The sequence below is a fragment of the Elaeis guineensis genome, chromosome 2, assembly GCF_000442705.2.
Source record: "Elaeis guineensis isolate ETL-2024a chromosome 2, EG11, whole genome shotgun sequence".
Taxonomy (NCBI): domain Eukaryota; kingdom Viridiplantae; phylum Streptophyta; class Magnoliopsida; order Arecales; family Arecaceae; genus Elaeis; species Elaeis guineensis.
In genome coordinates, this window is record NC_025994.2 from 105,897,153 (window position 1) to 105,919,698 (window position 22,546).

A 22,546-nucleotide genomic window follows, 5' to 3' on the forward strand; every position below is an offset into this window, starting at 1 on the left:
ATCCAAGAGCAAGGAACGAAGAAAAATCGGGCGAAAGAAAGAGTGGAAGAGGGATCTCCGGTGATGGAGGGCCGAGGAAGGGAGGGGGTTTTCATTTTATAGAGGAGGGCTAGAGCTTTAGCTCGGATTAGGTCTCCTTGTTGGGGTTGGAAGAAGACTCTCAACGGAAGTCTCCTTCCTCCCAATCGATTGCTGTTTTTTTTTTCTATTTTTCTATGCTTTGAGATCTGTGCTTGTAGGGGTTGGGATCAAGTGGGTTAGTCCTGATTGGGCTGGGTATTACATAAACTGTTACAACCATTATTCAATGATCCTTTTTAATACAAACATTTAAATTGCTACTTGTCAGATAAATAATAGTCATTATAACTGTTACAAAAGTTCTAGCATGTTTCCATTTTAATAGTATACAATATTACTTAAAATCTTAATTATTAGATGCGTAATGAACATGGACTTAGAACATTTTTTTTTTCTTTTAGGTCCTGTTTAAATTTTTTTAGAGGATTGGGCTAAAATCTTATTAGATTTGTAGATTGGACAAACACAACTAGCAAAAGTATAAGTTATGGGCTAAGCTAGACAAAATATCCAAAATAACTTTAAAATAGATTGGCCTGTATTTCATAGAGAGAAGAAAAAGATGTTCGCAGATCTTTTCTTTTTTTGGGGGGGACCAATCTAATCCAAAGCTATTTCTAGGTATCTTATGAATACATGCATAACCCAATATATAATCCATGATCTTGTTAGTTGTACTGGCCCATTTCAGGGATGTCATAGAATTTTCATTCCAATTCTATCAAAATCCAAATAGGGCATAATAGCATGGGAGGACTAGAATGTACAAGAAAAATAATGAAAAGATTAAAAAAAAAATTCCATATATGCATCTTCAGAATGGTTCATATGGGCTTTTTTTTTATAATAAGAAATAAAGTTGTATAGCCTATTTATTTGCATTTGATAGAAAAGAGGGACGACGTCGGAGAAGAGAAAACTAAACTCTAACATTCACCTTTAGCATCATTTCCATGAATATATCATGAAGCTTAGCTAACACAGGGCCTCTAAAGAAACCAAGGTTAGAGCGTGAAGATTGTCCTGTGAGAATGCGAAAAATTTCTCAAGCACCATATGGTATCTAAAACAATATTAATTTTAGAGAAGATAGTGGGTAGAAGGATGATGACTATATGTTGTTCTATTTGCATAGTGTTATAGACTACTTTATTTGATGGTCATCGATCTCTTGATGGTAGCCATCGGTAGAGAATCTATACTTGAAGGATTTATCCTTATGGGAATCTAATGTTGGATCGCCCACCACATTGCTTAAATTACTTTAAAGTTTGAACTCCTTCATTCATCTACCTGCACAAATCTTAAAGTGAGTAGATGGTGGGTCCATATGAAGTGAATACTCTTATGGTGTAAGACACACCAAGTCTGAGTCTTATGAGAATGCATTTTCTTCATCCAAAAAAAAGCATCTTCTATTTATAATATTATTTTAATCAACAAAATTAGTTTTTACTTGATAATTATGAGAATTTTAGCTAAAGAAAGAAAGAAAAAAAGATTTTTAAGGATTGTGGGATCGAGGATATAATTATGGCCTATTTGGATATTTTTATAAAATTTAGCTGAAAATCATGTAAAAATTAGACCTGTTGGCCCATGTATCTTACATTTTCTAAGCGCATGTCCAAATCGCCATCTTACATTTTCTAAGAGCATGTCCAAATCACCTAGATCTTGGTCTTTGAGCAACAAAAGAAAAAAAAAAAGACTTAGAAATATTTTTCTTCCCATAAGAATTGGGCTAAGTGGTATTCAGTTGATAATGGATGCTCTAACTCAGAAATCCTATGGGATTTTAAGCTCAATATTATAAGGATATCCAAAAATGCCCAAAATAAGGTCTAAAAGAGTATATCTTTTAGTCATGGATTGGAGTTCTTGGGAGGGTTTCACACTCGGCTTATTGAAACATAAAGCCAACTTCAACCCTTTCTCATTGTAAATTAATGAAACAATAAATATAAAAGAATAGATAAAATGAGAGCATGTTCGACCAGAGATTTGGACACTGAAATAGAAATGAAAATAAGAATAAGTAACACTCATTTTAACCATTTGGTTAAGTGAAATCTCATTTCTATTATGGAAGGGATGGAAACATAAAGCCTTCAACCCTTTCTCATTGTAAATTAATGAAACAATAAATATAAAAGAATAGATAAAATGAGAGCATGTTCGATCAGAGATTTGGACACTGAAATAGAAATGAAAATAAGAATAAGTAACACTCATTTTAACCATTTGGTTAAGTAAAATCTCATTTCCATTATGGAAGGGATGGAAATTATCCTAATTCCCCAAAATCTGATCCATATTTTTTCTTGGTATTCAAATCTCATTCCAATTCTTATACTAATCCTGATCACAAATCAAATACTTCAAAAAATATGGCCATGCCAACTCCAGTTCTAATTCATTCTGATTCTAGATGCAAACCAAATACATTAAAGGAGTGCTTGGTTCGTGATCAAAATCGGAATGACTTGAAATCAAAATTGAAACGGCCAAATCCCCCAGAACGCTTGATTCATGACTGAAATCGAAACTGAAATGAAAATTTGAATCCATAAAAAAGAGTAGGGATTGAGTTTTGAGCTATTTCTATTTCACTTCGGAATCAGAATGAAACTCCTCGCAACTAAACGATTAAAATGAAAGTCATCTATTCTGATTCTGATTCCAGACCCCCACTCTCCTCAATCAAACACCCCCAAAAATGTAAATGAAGATATGTAAATTACTGAGAGGATGAAGCATCACACGCAAACCATAAATATTCCAGTGAAGCATCAGTACAATGACATGCATGATGATCTAATCTTCCAAATTTTTGTTCAAAAGATGAATTCGGTACTCTCCAGAACCTAAGAAAAAAAGACATTTCCAAATGCCCCGATACAGCTACAATTTTACTTGCTATCTTAAAAGGACCCCATACGTGATGATAATGTGTTGGCCCAACCCATGTAAAAATCCCAGCCCATGTAACAAAGCCCAAAAAAAAAAAAAAAAAAAAACTGAGGACGAAGACTCCCAACTTCCCTAAGTCCGATCAGGAGAAGAACTCCCCGGAGCCATCGAAAATCTTTGGGAATAACCCTATAAATCCCCCTTCTCCCCCTCAAAAGCCAGCCTCGACCAGCCGTGAGATCTCCCTCTTCCTTCTCCCGAAATTCCCCGTTGAAGCTCCCGACCCTGTTCTTGTGTTCACCTTAATTTCTCGCCGGAAACCTCACCGAAGCCGAAGGTAAGCTCCGACCCTCCTTCTTCTCTTCCTTCTCCTCCTTCCTATGGCCTTGCACACCCTCGCCGGCCGTCGGGATCGACGGAAAACTTATGAATAGGGGTGGCCCTGTTCTTCCCCTGTTTGGCCGAGCCTTTCTTTCTCTTTTCCGGCCACCGGCGCCGTCGATTTCGATGTCTCATCCCCGAGATCGGACTCCCATCCATCTCCCTCTCTTCTCTTGAGCACTTAGCCACCGGCGACCGGCCAAAAAGTCGGAAATCATGAAGAAAGGGGACGGATTCCCTGTTTTTCGAAGAAAAAAAAAAGAAGTCTGCCGGCCGAACACCATCGCCGACCGGCTTCGCAGGATCGGCCGCCGTTGTCGGACCTCCGACCAAGCCACCATCTCGCCAAAGCCTGGGCCACCAAGGGGGGACCTCACGGTCTTCCCCTGTCTCAGCCAAGGGAGGCCGCGGGAAGAAAAGAAAAGAAGAAGGAAGAGGAAGAAGAAAAGAAAAAGAAAAGAAAAAGGAAAAAGAAAAGAAAAAAGGAAAAAGAAAAGAAAAGGGAAAAAGAAAAGAAAAGAAAAGAAAATATAAAATAAAAAAATAATAAAAAAAATAACAATAAGAAAAGAGAAAAATTCTCTCTCTCCCCTCTTTCTCCCTCTTTCTCTCTCTTCTCTCACTTTCTCTCTCTCTATTGTCTCTCTCTAAAAAAGGAAAAAGAAAAAGAAAAAAAATATAATAAAAAAAATACATGTGAGAGAAAGTTTCTCTCATCTCTCTCTTAAGTCTTTCTCTCTCTAAAATTGGACTTTCTCTCTCTACATTCTCTCTCCATTTTTTCTCTCTAGATTTTCTTCCTATTATCTCTCTCTAGATCTTTTTATCTCTTTTTATGGATTTTGTCTTTCTAGGGTCATTCTCTCTCTCTGATTGCATCACAGACCCTAGGAGAAACTTGAGATGAAAATATGATGATCTGAGACTGCTCCGAAATTCGTGCAGTAGATTAGATCCTGATCCGATTCTTCTTCGAAATTGATAATATCGATCATGGTTAATCCATATTAAATCATCCTGATATAACCCCTGATGATCTTAATCATGATTATCACTTTTGAAGGATATGAAGATTCTCTCTCCACTTTCTCTCTCTACTTTTTCTCTCATGATCGACTTTCTCTCTCTAAAAAAAAGGGTCTATGAATCCTGATCGAGTCATGCCTTTATCTTTTAGAAGCTCATATTGACTCTAACAAGATGATCCGAAGTTGCTTTGATATCCGTGCTGTATGTCAACCTTATTTGATCATATCAAGGATCTTTCAAATTCATTATTAAAGAATCCTATTGATTGATCTTGACCTTAATTCGATCTGTGCTTCACGATTTCTTGATCAAGTCACTTAAATCTGACCCTCAGATCAGAGACTCTGAATTATCTTGGTATTTGGATGGACCGACACATCCGGACAACAATCCTCTTTCCTTATGATTTAATCTTATTATATTTATGGAATAAAAATTGATGATGATTTGATATTTTAAATAGGATTAGCTGATTCTTTTAATAAAGTCTGAAGATCTAAGATGAACGAGATAAGTGGATCTTATGCTCCTTATTTATTTTTTAAAAAAATTATATTTTTATGTAAAGAATTGCTATTGATGAAATCATAATTTTTCATAAAATAAAGATCGGCATATGTGATATGAAAAAGCATGTTTTATTATGAGCATTGATTTCATAAATATGTCTTATGAAAATAGCATGATTATGAATCATGAATTTCATTGTTTTTCCATCTATGTATATGTATGCTTTAAGAAAAAGATATAATGATTTCAAAGGCTCTCAGATGGCTATGAATGAATCCCTTCGGGAAGGTCGACATCCGGAGCTAGCATCCACACGAAACATGGCCCTGCCAGCGGATATAAAATTGGCACATGAATTAAGAACTCTGTCGATTAAGAAACATGACTCTGTCACGGGTATAATAGTAACCTTAGTACGAATATCTGTGAGCAATGTTTTGAAACATGACATGAATACATGATGAAAATAATTTACGATTCATGATTGTGAAATATACATGATTTATGCATGCATGATGAGTTTATAACTTGTTTTGTTATATGCTCTATGAAATACTTTATTTTGTATTATCTATCATTTTCTAAATATTGCATTATCATGAAAAATTTATGCTTGATCCGATAAGGAAGCGCAAGTTCTACTTACTGGACTAGTGTAGCTCATATTCTTTTTATTTTCTTTTTGTTTGAACAGAGAAATAAGGTTAGGATCGGCAAAAGGAATTCAAGCTTGAAGATTGGCATAGCAAGCTGAAAAATTTGACAACAGAAGTTTAATTTATTTTATAATCATGAATTTGTAGTTATTTATGAATGTTGAGATTCGGGTTAGTACTTGCTTTTGGATTTAGATGCTCTGAACCAATATTGATTCGATTATTTGATGAATAATAGAATTGAATTTTTTTTATTTGATGAATTTTAGATGATTATGATGGATTGGCTTCGTGTTATCGTGGGCTCCATCCCTCGGTAGCATGGCCATGTTATGTCCCGAATTTGGGGCGTGACATTTTATGGTATCAGAGCTTAGGTTATAATCATTGGAGATTATGATATAAATGATTAGGATATGATAGAATAATATCAGAGCTTAGGTTTAAGATCATTGAGATTATAAAGTGATATCAAAATTTTATGTATGATCAATAGGATGTGACCGAGTGGAGTATAATGGATAATATCAGAGCTTAAGATTATGATCATTAAGGATGTGATAGAATGATATAAAGTTTAGGTTATGATCACTAGAAAATATGACTTTAGTGGTATTTGAGCTTAAGGTTATCATTATTCGGGATTGTGACTTTAGTGATATGTGAATTTGAGGCTAAGATCATGAGGAACATGATAGATATAAAAGAAAGGATTCAATAATTTGATTTCGAATCAATAGGCATTATGATGAAATTTATGCATAAGTGGCATATGATGTCTATAATAGAATTGACGAGTGATATCCTAGATTTCAATTAGCAAAGTTGATCTGAGCACGAGAAGTATTGACCCTAGAATGAAGTGGGAAGTATTGATATATTATGTTGGATATATTTGGATGACATTGGAATGCTAAACCTATACGGATAAAGGACATGATAACTTTGCTGATTTTAATGTTAATCCTTTAAATCTAAAGATATTATGAGATACGTTAGTTGTAAATAAGGAAGGATTTTACTGATAATAAATGGATGCTAGAGAGAAAATCTATCTGATCAAGGAAAGACTCAAAGCAGCACAGGATAGACAGAAGAGTTGGGCAGATAGAAAAAGAAGAGAATTAAAATTTCACTTCAGTGATCATATTTTTCTAAAAGTATCACCTACTAAGGGTGTCATGAGGTTTGGGAGACATAGCAAGCTAAGTCCGCGATTTATTAGACCTTTTGAAATTTTGAACCGAGTAGGAGATGTTGCTTACGAACTAGCTTTACCACCATAATTATCTAAAGTGCACAATGTCTTTCATATTTCACCACTAAAAAAATTTGTACCTGATCCAAATAACATGTTAAAGTATGAACCATTGCAAGTTCATGAAGATCTAACCTATGAAGAATTTTTTCTCTGAATTATTGATCGAAAAGAACAAGTTCTAAAGACGGCGCATCATTCCGTATGTAAAGATTCATTGAAGTAATCATGAAGAGAGAGAGGCCACATGGGAGCTTGAAGATAATATGAAGATGAGATATCCACACTTATGTGAAAATGAAGGTATGTTAAATTTCGAGGACGAAATTTTTTTTTAAGAGGGGAAAAATGTGATGGCCCAACCCATGTAAAAATCCCAGCCCATGTAACAAAGCCCCAAAAAAAAAAAAAAAAATTGAGGACGAAGACTCCCAACTTCCCTAAGTTCGATCAGGAGAAGAACTCCCCGGAGCCATCGAAAATCCCCGGGAATAACCCTATAAATCCCCCTTCTCCCCGTCAAAAGCCAGCCTCGACCAGTCGTGAGATCTCCCTCTTCCTTCTCCCGAAATTCTCCGTTGAAGCTCCCAACCCTGTTCTTGTGTTCACCTTAATTTCTCATCGGAAACCTCAACGAAGCCGAAGGTAAGCTCCGACCCTCCTTCTTCCCTTCCTTATCCTCCTTCCTATGGCCTTGCACACCCTCGCCGGCCGTCGGGATCGACGGAAAACTTATGAATAGGGGTGGCCCTGTTCTTCCCTTGTTTGGCCGAGCCTTTCTTTCTCTTTTCCGGCCACCGGCGCCGTCGATTTCGATGTCTCATCCCCGAGATCGGACTCCCATCCATCTCCCTCTCTTCTCTTGAGCACTTAGCCACCGGCGACCGGCCAAAAAGTCGGAAATCATGAAGAAAGGGGATGGATTCCCTGTTTTTCGAAAAAAAAAGAAGTCTGCCGGCCGAACCCCATCGCTGACCGGCTTCACAGGGTCGGCCGCCGTTGCCGGACCTCCGGCCAAGCCACCATCTCGCTAAAGCCTGGGCCACCAAGGGGGGGGACCTCACGGTCTTCCCCTGTCTCAGCCAAGGGAGGCCGCGGGAAGAAAAGAAAAGAAGAAGGAAGAGGAAGAAGAAAAGAAAAAGAAAAGAAAAAGGAAAAAGAAAAGAAAAAAGGAAAAAGAAAAGAAAAAAGAAAAAGAAAAAGAAAAGAAAAGAAAATACAAAATAAAAAAATAATAATAAGAAAAGAGAAAAATTCCCTCTCTCCCCTCTTTCTCCCTCTTTCTCTCTCTTCTCTCTCTTTCTCTCTCTCTATTGTCTCTCTCTAAAAAAAGAAAAAGAAAAAGAAAAAGAAAAAGAAAAGAAAAATGTAATAAAAAAAATACATGTGAGAGAAAGTTTCTCTCATCTCTCTCTTAAGTCTTTCTCTCTCTAGAATTGGACTTTCTCTATCTACATTCTCTCTCCATTTTTTCTCTCTAGATTTTCTCCCTATTTTCTCTCTCTAGATCTTTTTATCTCTTTTTATGGATTTTGTCTCTCTAGGGTCATTCTCTCTCTCTGATTGCATCACAGACCCTAGGAGAAACTTGAGATGAAAATATGATGATCTGAGACTGCTCCGAAATTCGTGCAGTAGATTAGATCCTAATCTGATCCTTCTTCGAAATTGATAACATCGATCATGGTTAATCCATATTAAGTCATCCTGATATAACCCCTGATGATCTCAATCATGATTGTCACTTTTGAAGGATACGAAGATTCTCTCTCCACTTTCTCTCTCTACTTTCTCTCTCATGATCGACTTTCTCTCTCTAAAAAAAAAGGTCTATGAATCCTGTATCGAGTCATGCCTTTATCTTTTAGAAGCTCATATTGACTCTAACAAGATGATCCGAAGTTGCTTTGATATCCGTGCTGTATGTCAACCTCATTTGATCATATCAAGGATCTTTCAAATTCATTATTAAAGAATCCTATTGATTGATCTTGACCTTAATTCGATCTGTGCTTCACGATTTCTTGATCAAGTCACTTAAATCTGACCCTCAGATCAGAGACTCTGAATTGCCCTGGTATTTGGATGGACCGACACATCCGGACAACAATCCTCTTTCCTTATGATTTAATCTTATTATATTTATGGAATAGAAATTGATGATGATTTGATATTTTAAATAGGATTAGCTGATTCTTTTAATAAAGTCTGAAGATCAAGATGAACGAGATAAGTGGATCTTATGCTCCTTATTTATTTTTTAAAAAAATCATATTTTTATGTAAAGAATTGCTATTGATGAAATCATAATTTTTTATAAAATAAAGATCGGCATATGTGATATGAAAAAGCATGTTTTATTATGAGCATTGATTTCATAAATATGTCTTATGAAAATAGCATGATTATGAATCATGAATTTCATTGTTTTTCCATCTATGTATATGTATGCTTTAAGAAAAAGATATAATGATTTCAAAGGCTCTCAGATGGCTATGAATGAATCCCTTCGGGAAGGTCGACATCCGGAGCTAGCATCCACACGAAACATGACCCTGCCAGCGGATATAAAGTTGGCACATAAATTAAGAACTCTGTCGATTAAGAAACATGACCCTGTCACGGATATAATAGTAACCTTAGTACGAATATCTGTGAGCAATGTTTTGAAACATGACATGAATACATGATGAAAATGATTTACGATTCATGATTGTGAAATATACATGATTTATGCATGCATGATGAGTTTATAACTTATTTTGTTATATGCTCTATGAAATGCTTTATTTTGTATTATCTATCATTTTCTAAATATTGCATTATCATGAAAAATTTATGCTTGATCCGATAAGGAAGCGCAAGTTCTACTTACTGGACTAGTGTAGCTCATATTCTTTTTATTTTCTTTTTGTTTGAACAGAGAAATAAGGTTAGGATCGGCAAAAAAAATTCAAGCTTGAAGATTGGCATAGCAAGCTGAAAAATTTGACAACAGAAGTTTAATTTATTTTATAATCATGAATTTGTAGTTATTTATGAATGTTGAGATTCGGATTAGTACTTGCTTTTAGATTTAGATGCTCTGAACCAATATTGATTCGATTATTTGATGAATAATAGAATTGAATTTTTTTTATTTGATGAATTTTAGATGATTATGATGAATTGGCTTCGTGTTATCGTGGGCTCCATCCCTCGGTAGCATGGCCGTATTATGTCTCGAATTTGGGGCGTGATAGATAATTAATTGAGATGACGCGAAAAAATGTATATGCAAGGTAGGCAATTTAGAGAAAATTGCTACTCATGTGGCCTCACATACACCTGGAAATTTATTATGGACAAATTTTTGACTGTTAGTGCGTGCTTTTTTACAAGAGTCGAGATATTCAAGCCTGTTTACATTACAGAACTTTCGGATAATCTCTGTGCTTGTCAGTTCATGTACAAACAAGAACAAGCACAATCATGTACTTGCATTAGCCTGAATCAGATCGTGTACAGAAAAAACACAAAGATCATCACTGTTGATTGACTACAGCCCTTGTCTTCTCAGCCAATACTCCTCCCTTTGCATTGGTGAGCAGAAATCTGGAAGCAACTCATACAGCAGATGAAAACACTTCGCCAAAGTAGTCACTTTACTCACCAGGAACTTTATCATCCAAGAGAAAGGATGCTCCACAAGCTCCCGTTGCAGATGACTCTTTCTCCAAGCTGAAGAATGAGCAGTTCTGAAATGCATCGAGGCTACTGGCTATTAAACGACTCAAGCCACTGAGACTATCTCCAAATCCGAGATCTTGGCCATGATATCTAGGGGACGGTATATCCAAGTCCAATGGACCTAAAGAATCTGGCTGCACACAGAAAAAACAATCACGTTACTCCATCATTGGAATTACCTAAGAACCTCAGAGAAATATCAATATTCAGAAGAGAATGAAATACCCAATAAATGTCTTGGAGGCAGGGATCCTTTTGAGGATTATCTCTGTCGTCAAAAGACAAGTCTTTGTCAGATTCAGGTTCAGCAGTCAAACATTCCTGAGAAGGATCATCTGCAGGTCTGGATTCAGCAAGTTCCTGCCAAAGACAATAAATAATAAACATGCCAGTGAAACTGATAGCCGTTCTTCCGTGAATAAGATAATTATTGCAAACCTTAAGATAATCCTGGAACCCTAATGAACTTGGATAAGTAATTTCTCTGCAGGCTTCAACAGAGGAATTGGTTGAAGGCTTGGAACCATCTTGCTGCATAGCTGGAAAGGAAAATTCATCACAAGTTTCTTCAGCATTCCATATAGATGCATGGGATGCCTGCATGGTTGGTGGCAGCAACTGATGACCAGATATATGAGCAGCAATAGCTGCATCAAATGAATCACAGCTAAATTGTATCTGCTGAAGACATGAAACACTTGCTCCAGCAGGGGAATTCAGACAGCCGTCCTTAGCAGCTTTTGATGCTTCAGATAACAAGTCCCCAACACTTATGTTGGTTAGACTATCAGCCCATTCTCCAGCAGACAGTATGACACATTTCATTCCCGCATTAACCTGCAACAGGTGAGCTCCATATTTCACAAATTATGCTGTGTTGAATACATGCAGCTGGAGAATCGATTAGAATAAATTTTAATGGAGGTAAACAGAAATACCTCATCCTCCTGTTGTGGTCCACCACTCAGATCTTTAGTTTCTTCTCCACTCGTGGAGAAAGGTGATCTTCCAGAGTTCTCTGGAAGTTCATCCATAGGTTCGACACAGTTAACTTCATTCATAGGCTCAGGAGGATCAATATTTGATGTTGCAAGAGCTATCACAGATGTTTGTTGATCTTCTGATAACTGCTGAGGTTGACCAACGAATTCCGTGATAGGTGGAGCATCAGCATTGATGCATTTCGCATCGGGACCATTCATTATGTTATTCCCATTGAGAATGCCTTTAGACAGCATGCAGTTCTCAGATTGAATATCTGGAGAAGGTACATGAAAAGTCCCTGACCTCAATTCTGCACTGGAGAACCAGCCATACCTTGACAGAGAAATTAGTGTCAGTAAGACATTGTGCAATAAGTTAATTTCAGAAAGACATTTTGCACTCTTGGCAAGATGATAGCATGCTTAGCTTAGTATGCTGCTATGTAGATAATTGTATACCTTAAACGAAAAACAGCTGGACTACCAATGGTAGCATACACATCAGCAGCACTTGCAGCAGTATCTTTGATAGTCCACCTTCGGCAACTTGCTAATTCCACCAGCTGAACATTATAGGGGAAAAGCATGAGTTCTCCAGATGCAATGCTTGAGTTGCCCCATTTGCGATTGAGATGGTCTAGAACCGATGATATCTTTTTCCGAGCACTTAAAGTGAGCTCCAGATGTGGATTGTGCGCATCCTACGGTGTCAGAAAAGATAAGACCATAACCACCATTAACATAATTCAACAATTTAGAAATCAATATAGATCAATGAATCCAATGTAGGTTCTGTTCTACCAAGTTAGGTCAGTTTTTGCTGTCCCCAACAACATGCAACAAAATACATGATTTACCAATCAAAGAGGCCTTCTCAAGGATAGCCCTTGAATGAAGCAAGCAAACATGTAACTAAGAAGTTTCTATCCACACAAGTAGGCAATGGATGGCATTTTTCAAACCATTTCACCAAGGATTATGATAGAGATGGACTAAAAACTTCTGATTTTACAGTCAAATATGAATTGAAAAGACCCATCTGAATTATCATCATACCTTTTCCAGTGCTTTGCGGGTACCTTCATCTATCGGAAATAACTGCAGCTTCAATTTCACATGAGGTTGCATAATTGTTTCTTTAATCTGATGTGAGCAAATTTCTACCAATATTCACACAGCATGGACAGCATGCAAAATACCAAAATCAGTATTATTCTGGCTAGGAAAAGTGAAGGCACCAAAGTTGTTAATTAATTCAGTCCAATTGAAGTCCATACCATTATTACTATTATACATCTCTTTCGGCAACATATTGCAGGTTCCTCCATCAGAAAAACCATTTCTTTCATTGGCTGCTCGCTCCAACTGTTCAGCAGCATCAGCAACCAAGGAAACACCAGCCATTGCAGCCTCTTCCCAGCTTCTATATTCAGCAGAGGCAACAACACCTAGCCAACCAAGAGTAAACAGATTCAAAGTTATCCACGTATTAAGCTATACAACACAATTCAATCATAGACTAAAGCTAGAGATTCATTATGCAATATCACTGACAATCAGAACATGCCATGAAGCTGGACATGACCATGGATTAATGAAGAGGCTGAACGCAGAAATTAAAATGTAAATGAGAACATTTGGAAACCACCTGTTCTTCGTTTTTGCTTTGCAGTTTTCATGCTAGAGTCTCCTTTGCTGAAATTCATGTTTGCATTAACATTGCGCTTGAAGGAAGCCCCTTTAGTAGCTCCTACTTTATTAGTGGTTTGAGCATCAACAGTTAGCAGCTTCAGTGAACGAGCATCATTCCCTGGTGCCCTACTGACAACTTGTGTGGAAGGTGTAGATGAATAAATATCTCCATGAGGACGCCTTCTTTTAGTTTTGTTGCGGTCCTTTAAAAGTTGATTTTCCTACAAAGCATATTTGTTTGTTCATATGCTAAAAAAAAGAGTTTACCTACATATTCTGATGAAATTAAATATAGCTCAAATAAAGAGAACAAAGAAAGGACTAAAAAACTAACCAAAGCTTCTACAAATATTTTAAACCTCCGAGGCTTCAAATGCAATTTGGAAGCAGTGCAGCTATACTTTTCAAGTAAAGACCACCTGTAAAACAATAAAGATCTTAATGCTTCTCATTTTTTGATGCACAATGAAGATAATTGGCCTGGACAAGTAAAAAAGAAAATTGAAAAAGCCATAAATTATTTAACAGATGATATATTGTCAAGTCAATTAAAAAAAGTTATTAAAAAACTTGGCCAAATATTTTACAGTACACCAAAGTCTTTACATATTTCACTTGATTTCGTTTCAATAACTCAACTAAGCAAGGGAAAATCCATCTAAGCATGTTCCATTCTATTTCATTTTGATAACTGATCTAAGAAAAGACCAATTCATCGAAGCATTTTCAATCTATTTCATTTAAAATACCCATCTAATCAAGAAAAAAAAGGCACGTCTCAATAAAAACATGAGTCCATTATCTCAAGGTGTACCTTACCCATCATAATATCAAAGCTTTAAACAAACAATGTAGGTTAAGTCATTAGAGCTTGAGGTAAATGTGTGGTCGAGTAGTACTAATGAATCTGAGAAAACATCAAAATATTTAGCTGTAAAAAAAATAAAACAATAGTTTTGGTTGGTCCTGGCCAAACCAGCTTGAACTGGCCAAGAATAACTGAATCCAAAAGTTTGGGTCGATTTTGGGTCAGTCTTGGCAGAAACCGATCTGTTTAGGTCAAGATGTATTGGTTTCAGCTGAAACTTTAAACCTTGCTCATTGAAAGCTTGGCTGAATGCTCACCACTCTTTTTCTTGTGTCTAATGTCTTTTGATTGTACATGTCTAGCTTTTACAAGTAAAGAAAAATAATCCCAGGCAATATGTTTATTTGGAAGATATGAAAAGAATTTTCAATCATGAATGATTAAACATAAAAACGGATCATTTTTCTCATCTTGGCATGCTATGGATCAACTTATGAAATAATATTGAAAGGAAAAAAAATTCTTACAATTATTAATTTTTAAAAATTATCTGATATCATGCAAAAGCAATCAAAATTTTATAAGCCAACAATGCTTGAAGACTAAATTTTGACAAGAATTTATCTAATGTAGATACTTCAAACTATGGGTTCTTGATGTGCAAATGATTGATGGGCTCAGATGCTACGTGAGATGATAACCCTTGATGCTTCATATCATCAAAACAAGATGGAATAATGCTTGCATGCCAACATTGATTCTTTAGAGAAGGGAACCAAGTACTATAGCAACCCCCCCCACCCCCCAATTAATACCAAGATATGCAACAAGTGTGGACATGTTGCTGAGTCAGCTTTACAAAACTTAAGCATCCACCCAAACACTTTGTCATTCCTGTTATGTACTATAACAATGGAAAGAGTATTTGCAACTTAGGGATCTGTGAATATTGACCTAATATGCACATCATAAACAAAAAAAAAATAGTTACCACCGAAGCATTGCAGCATTGGTATCTTTGGAGTTTTTTGCATCAAGATAAAAACCAGGACCCAGAAGCTTGTTCATGCGTCTCACGAGGCGATAATAATAATGCCTGACCTGCATATCAAATAGTAAACATTGAAACACAGATTAAGAAATTAAACTCCAAATTCATCATACTTTTGGTGCATAGACATGACTATCAGATTTAGTGAAAACTCATGCATTGGAAGATTTAATTTTTATCAATATATAAAAAATATAAACTTAAAAATATGAAGCACAATAATAGTGCGTGTGTGTCTATAGTAATGAAATGTTATTAAATTAATGTACTCTAAGGTTATGATAATATTGAAAGGAGATAATTCTACTGGCACTAGAAAAAAAATCCATGATTTTCATAATCTTCGTTGTTTCTTATATTTGCATCCATGAATACACAAGTATGGTGACATGCCAAATTAAGACAACAATCTTAATAAAGAAGCTACCGGATACTAGAGTTGACCAAATGACTCTCCCAAACGAGGCGTCAAAGACAAGGTTCAGCATATTTGGACTATGTCTATACTAAAGTTTTAAGGTGTAAGTGTAATATGAGGAATGACCTTAAGTGATGCACTAATCAATTGGACAGCATGATCTAGGATGTGAACTGCCAACTTCTGTCATAAGCATTATGCCTTTCATGGTGGAGACAACTGGACGATATGGCCTGGGATTTAAAAAAATAAATAAGCTCTTATGGACATTCTGCATGTGCAACTCATTCAGTAAGCATGATGCCCAAAGACATCACAAACAAAGGGAAAATTAAGGGTGCCCTTGAAAAAGCAAGGGCACACATTTTCATATAAATTACTAGAAAATCTAGTATGATGTGGCTATAAACTCGCTTCAACATTCCTCAGTTTGCAGAGTATCGTAGAGATAAAGGAGAAATCGAGGGTCATGTTAACACCTGCCAATTGATGAATGGAAGGAATGCAAGTGGAAAGACCACGAAAGGGGATAGAAAGGATTGAAGTTTTGGCTGGTTCTCATTGATTTTCACCAATTTCGGCAAGATAATCCTGAAATAGGCTTCCATTGCTGTTTGGAGACTAAAAGTGGCTTTTTTCTCGTTTTACAAAATTATGGTGTGCAACGAGGGACTGTTAATGTTGCCTCAATGTCCCCAACTTATTTCCTTCTGCAAGTTGGCTAGTGGAAGATGGAACAGATGCTGTTTATCCCTCTCTGACCCAAAAGGCAAGTTCTTCCCCTCCCAATCAGTGATCGAAAGAAGGAGAAGGTAAAAATTTTCTCAGATCAACATGAACTGATGCCAGAAAAATGAGATATCAAGAGGCAAAGGAGTCTACCCTCATTGCTTCTTTATCTTTCTAAAGCATTGCTAAATACGTAAATGTGGTAAAAGCAAGCAAGAACTGTGGAACTTTCTTGCTTTGAATTATCGAGTAAATATGGAAAATTTATAGAAAATGGATAGCAGGATGTGGATTATAAAAAACAGCTAAATTTAAACCTTCAAAAATGAGAAAATAGGGAAGTTATATTAAAAAAATTTTGGAAATTCAGTGCATTTAGCATCAATACATTTTATTTTCAGCCTAAAACTCCCCAAAGTACAAGAAATATCATTTTCTTCTGATCCAAAACCAGCAGATTATCATTTTTTTTTTATCATCAGCACCTCCTCAGAACATACTTCATCTTTAATGTCATTTTATCATTTTATTTCTTCTGTCCTATACTATCTAAAAGTTTAGAAAATATATATATAATACAGACTTGTGAGCAAGAACTTCTATGATAATGCATTTCATAGTTAGAAAAAGCTAGACCTTGGATGCATCACATACATCAAGCATCTTCTGACAGAATCGAAAACTATCATGTCATTTTTTATTAAATAAGCTATTTTGGTGAACTTCAAATCTGAACAAAGATAATTCATGTATATAGTTCATGATAACTATTTCTTGTAGATAGTTCATGATAAAGTATATCATCCACCACCCATCGAATAATTAAGTTAGCTTATGAAGAATAAAGAACTGAAGAATGCAGCTGCTAACTATGTACCAACTACTAAATGAAAGCATGCGAAAAAAAATGTGGAAGAAAAAAAACCATTTCACTTGTAAATGTGTGCACCTGATCTTTATTTTTACTTTGAACTCGACAAGTTATCTTCTCAAAATTCTGTAACAATAGATGACATGTCAACCACCAATAGTTAGAAAATACAACAAAGAAGACTTTGTTCACGAATATCAGAGGGAAATAACCTTGCCAACTTGTCGTAACGCATTGAAAAAGTTTTCCTCCTCTTGACGTGTCCAAGCAGCCCATTGTCTTGTAGGTTTTTTGGCTATATACAAGCACCAGAAAACAGAGTAAATATATAGCTCATACGAGAAGTAAAAATCAGTATCTGTCTGAATGATGTCTACTGCAAAAAGGAGAATATATGCAAGCTTTAAGACAATTAATATAGTAAACCTGGCTTCTGAGTAGCAACAGTCATTGGAGAGGATGAAGGGAAAGCAAAATCGGCCTCCTTCATCAGCACATGTTCTGCTAAAGGAGTTCGAAGTTCCATATCCACCTGAGAACCCATAGGTGTGCTTATCTTCATAATTCTCAGACCTCATATCTTAGATCATGCTCTCTATAAACTTCATCATCTAAAAACAGGTTCCTGGAAATTTACACAAGCCTGGTGACATCAATAAAAATGTCTTAATCCATATTAAAACCACAGAGATAAACCCCAAGCATAAAAATGTAAAACTTTTTTAAAGCAAATCTTATCAATGATCTATTTTAACTTGCCAACCCAACCTATAACGGGAATCGAACGTTTTGACACTAGTCCCAATCAAAATAAAACTCCGACACCAAACCCAAAAAGCTCTTGAAATTTACAAGAGCATTGAAATAGAAAAGTAAAATATCCTCAGACTCATAGTACAAGTCAAACTTAAACAACAAAACTCAAACTAAGACAAAAGTATGCTCATAAATAATGCAAGAAAACATCAAGTGAGATTGCAGAAAGGTGTGGAAACAACAAAATTGATCCAAGAATAAGATGTGGAACAGAGTGCAGTTTCTCCTCCAAATCATCAGACAAAGGACAGCCTCAAAAAATAATCTTGCTTTGAATGTTGGAAAGAGGACTAAACAAGACAAATCTAAGACTGCTTGAAGTGCAAGCTCTAACATGAAACGGATAGCCCAAACTTTAAATGGTGCAGAAAGCCAGTGACAAGAACATCAACAGGTTAATTTGAACATTCCATTGTGAAATCCTTGATACTGAGCAAGGTGAAAGCATCTCTATTTTCTGTTACTTTGAATTGGAAGTGAACTTTCCAAGTCAGAAAAACCTAGAGCATAGATGGACAACATAGAGCTTATCTGAGGCCATAAGACAAATAGAAGTTGCAGGTTTCTCTACCCAAAAATTAAACATGTATTTAGTTAGACTTCAGTTTTCTAAACATTTGAGAAAATCAATGGAAATTTTTTGACATAACTTGTGGTTGAGGAATTATGCATCTAGCTAGATGTATTCTATATACTCTTTTTCTTTACACATAACAGCATCAACAACACAAACAAATCCAGACATACATTAATCCGAAAATAGCTTCCATAAATCCATGATCCAAGTAATCCTCAAGTTCCCCTATCCCTGCACATTGCGTCTAACAAAGCCTGAGATAATGAAACATAAACATATTAAATTCCACAATAAATGACATCGCAACAGAAAAGAAATGTAAGTGTATGGTTGACATAATCGGTCACAAAAACCATAGACTATTCTATCATGTCTTACATATTATTTCCGAAACAATTTTTTGCAGAGCTACCAGACTCTCAACAACCACATAGAAAACCCTAATTCCTACAATCCGAGAGAACACCTACATTCCGACAACATAAATTAATGGACGTTTTCGTTCTTGATGAATTAAAGAACCTGCAAACCATACGTCAGTGTAGCAGGACGGGCACTTATCCCCCTTCCTGACAAACGATGTGCCCTAAACAATCGACATCCATAAACTGATGCTTTCCCCAACCAAATTACCAGCCTATAAGACTCAGAGAGATTGAACATAAGCAATAAGCATGCAAGATCCGCGTGTTTGTTTCTCTCAAGGGAATGGAGGAATGATCTTTTATTTGTAGATGCCTAGTACGGCAATAATAGAGCTAGGGTTTTCATCCGAATACACAAATAGAAAGAAAGAAAGGAAGAGAGAAAGAAAATAAAGAAAGAAAGGCAAAGGCTTGATTCAGAATTCCCAAGTTGGTCTCATGCACCCGTCCGGTACAAAGAATTTTTGCGGACGCGTCGATTCAAACCTACCCGATCGCGTCCCAGTTCGAGCATGACGATGAGATCTAGAAAGAAAGAAAGAATGAAAGAAAGAAAGAATACCAAGAAAAGGAGGATGATACTAATAATAATAAGTGTGCGAGAAGGGAGGAGAGGAGTATGCTCACATGCGCGGTTGTCGTTGTTGGTTGTCGGTGTCGGTGCCGGTGCCGGTGCCGGCGGTTCTTGAGCCCAGAAAAGGGGAGGGAAAGGGAAAGGCCGACTGGTCTACGCCCTAGCAGAGGAGAGACAGAAGCGAGAGGAGCAGGGTGCCCGTGGGCTTTGGGACGTTGAAGGCTCGGTTCTTGTTCGGTCACACGGTCCAGGTCCGGGTCGCACCCAGAAAAACAAGAAATGATAAATTTCTACTCCACAAAGCCAAGTGGAGGGTGAAATTTAAATTTATTGGGCTTGTTTGGTATCATACCGGATTTTGTGTTTTTTTTTTTTGGAATAAAACTCCGGCTACTCTATATTTCCATTTTCATTCTTTTTTCTGAAAAAGAATAAAAACTTTGCCACCAAAAACTCTAAAAATCTTATAACTAATTTTGAAAAACAAAAGGTTTCATATGTAGTCTATTCCATCTTTTTTTTCTTGATTATATGTAAATTAAAACAGAACAATAGGAATACCAAATATGAAATATTTGTTTGAAATTTCTGCTTTCTAACTACATTATTGCATGAGCTTTTAAATTCCAAGAAACTAGCCTGTTTGAGAAGAAATGATGATGACGATGATAAATATGAAGTGATAACCTACATATGAAACATATCCTCTTTCTTCAGGATCATGAGTTTGTCTTGAATAGATACAAACGTTGTTTGCTTAGCAAGCTACACAAATATAGCAGATATCAACCTCATGAATTCACCATATAATCAAATAGATTTTCTATGGAGATAATATTGTCTTTTTGCTTCGCATGCAATCTATCTTGAAGACATGCTAACAATTTCAGCGCAAAAAAAAATTAAAACAAATTTATACGAATGGGCAAAGGCTACAAATAGATTGGATTGATAGCCTAAATAGAATTTATTTGGATTAGGCTTGATTTAAAAACATGAACCATTTTTGATGTAAATTAAATTTGGATTATTAAATTGCAAATGCGAATTTGAATTGACCCCAACCAATCCAACACTAGTATACAATATATTTCAAAACCCTCCTTGAACATGACAATTAGTCTTCTCATACTATAGTTTGTCAATAATTTAATGTGTTTATAAATATGTGTGGTTGTCAATCAAATGTTTACATTTTGCTTACTATTGCTTTATTGCATAATATGTTTTGGACACAATTACAAATAAATTATATATACCTATCATGATCTGTGGTTGGATAGATAAAATTGCTATTGAATCTGGTCCGATCCAACCCACAGGGATTGTTCTTGATTTGGGCTCAATATATTGACACAACTAAAAAATGATGGAGTTTGGATCGGCCCATCCCCAGTCCAACTTGACAGCAGCCTAGATGGTGCAATAATAAGATTAATAAAGTAAGCATAAGTAGAAGCTCGCAAAAAGGGCATCGCAGAAGCAAGTTATTGGATGATTGCAATTCGAACAAAAGATTAGGCACTGTTTAGAAGTAAAATGGAAAACTAAAAACCCCCTTTCTTATGACACTTGGTCCGATGGCAACTTCATCGTTCTACCAAAAATCCTGGCACTAGGGTTGTAAATAGTATGGATTCAAGTCGAATCCATGATGCATATCCAAACTCGTTAAGAAAATCAGGTCTAGATTTGACTTTGGATCTATTAGAATAAGTAAGATTTGACCTCGCATCCAAAACTCAATCGATATGTTTGGAATCGTGTCTTCTTAGGTTTTAACTTAACTCATGTTTTAGTTGGCCAAATGCCCAAGATTAACAATTTTCAAATCTTAAAGGACTCTCATTACAATAATCTATGACAGGTTGTAACATGAAGGAACAACGATAATGGAAGTAATGATTGGCATTGCAAATAGACTAATCACTTTTTAAATAAATTTATATTTAGTCTGATTGAAACAAAATCAAAATCTAAATGTTAGTTGGGATTTTGGAACTTAAAAGGACACTGGGTGAGAGTTGAGGGGAGCGTGCATGAGGAAAAAAAAAATGTAAATAAGAATATAAAGAAAAGAATTTAATAAACAATACTTAAGCATATACTTTGAAAGGATAAATAATATTTAATAAGTATTAAATAATATATAGAAAATATATTTATGCCACATTTATATATAGTATATCTTTGGAATATCTGTGTATACATGATATATTTGCCATATATAATGAAAATAGCAAATAGTATTTAAGTATATATTTTGGAAGGACAAATAGTATTTAATAAATATTAAATAATATTTAAAAAATATATTTATGCCACATTTCTATATGGTATATTTTTGAAATGTTTATACATAGTATATGCATTCAATAAACATGGAGGTTAATTTACGATGTGGGATAAGTATGAAAGAGGTCTCTTTCTTATTTATTCTAAGATTGTGAGAGGAAAAAAGTCCAAAATTAAAACTCTAAAAAAAATAGATATCAAGTTTGATTAGGACTCTTAAAATATAAAAAAAATTTTAGGGCCCAATATGCACACACATTGTAAGTCACGTATGGAGGGAAAAATTCAAATTTTGATGAAATTATTAGAGATTTAAAACTCTAAAATATATGTAAGGTTCGCTAGAATTGAAGGCACAAAGCCTCCATTCACTACATATATACATGATATATTTGCCAAGTGTATATTAAAATAACAAATAATATTTAAATAATTTAAAAATAAATAATATTTAGTAAATATTAAATAGTATTTAGAAATATATTTATACCACATTTATATATGGCATATCTTTGGAACGTCCATCATATTTTTTTTGGAAAGAAAAATAATATTTAATAAATATTAAATAATATTTAGAAATATATTTATGTCATATGATAGATTTTTGGAACAGTATACCGCGCTATGCGCGGGATTTATGCTAGTGTTATAATGAATACGCATGAGGACGCCTTCAGAACTCCTTTGCCTACTTACTAATACAATTTTTCCACTATTACTTATTATTTCAAATTATCATGATAAATT

The 22,546-nt window shown here is 35.4% G+C and overlaps 1 protein-coding gene across 10 annotated transcripts; it reads right to left on the reverse strand.

The window, feature by feature from the left end:
• Positions 1-10,140: 10,140 nt before the first annotated feature.
• LOC105046378 (TSL-kinase interacting protein 1) lies at positions 10,141-19,746 on the reverse strand. Of its 10 annotated transcripts, none has more exons than XM_019850407.3 (16): positions 19,555-19,746; positions 19,418-19,452; positions 18,673-18,733; positions 17,536-17,734; positions 17,322-17,404; positions 17,188-17,235; positions 15,032-15,141; positions 13,567-13,651; positions 13,189-13,453; positions 12,818-12,988; positions 12,597-12,700; positions 12,000-12,241; positions 11,496-11,874; positions 10,996-11,394; positions 10,783-10,917; positions 10,141-10,691 (listed from the first exon to the last, which is right to left on the reverse strand). In XM_019850407.3, exons 4-16 carry the CDS (start codon positions 17,669-17,671, stop codon positions 10,473-10,475), a joined length of 2,376 nt encoding a protein of 791 aa, XP_019705966.1. In that variant the 5' UTR covers positions 17,672-17,734; positions 18,673-18,733; positions 19,418-19,452; positions 19,555-19,746; the 3' UTR covers positions 10,141-10,472. The 10 variants fall into 10 exon arrangements, with proteins under 10 accessions (XP_019705966.1, XP_073108643.1, XP_029121969.1 ...); XM_073252542.1 differs by having other exon boundaries at positions 17,536-17,752; XM_029266136.2 differs by having other exon boundaries at positions 18,673-18,756.
• Between the last annotated feature and the right edge of the window lie 2,800 nt (positions 19,747-22,546).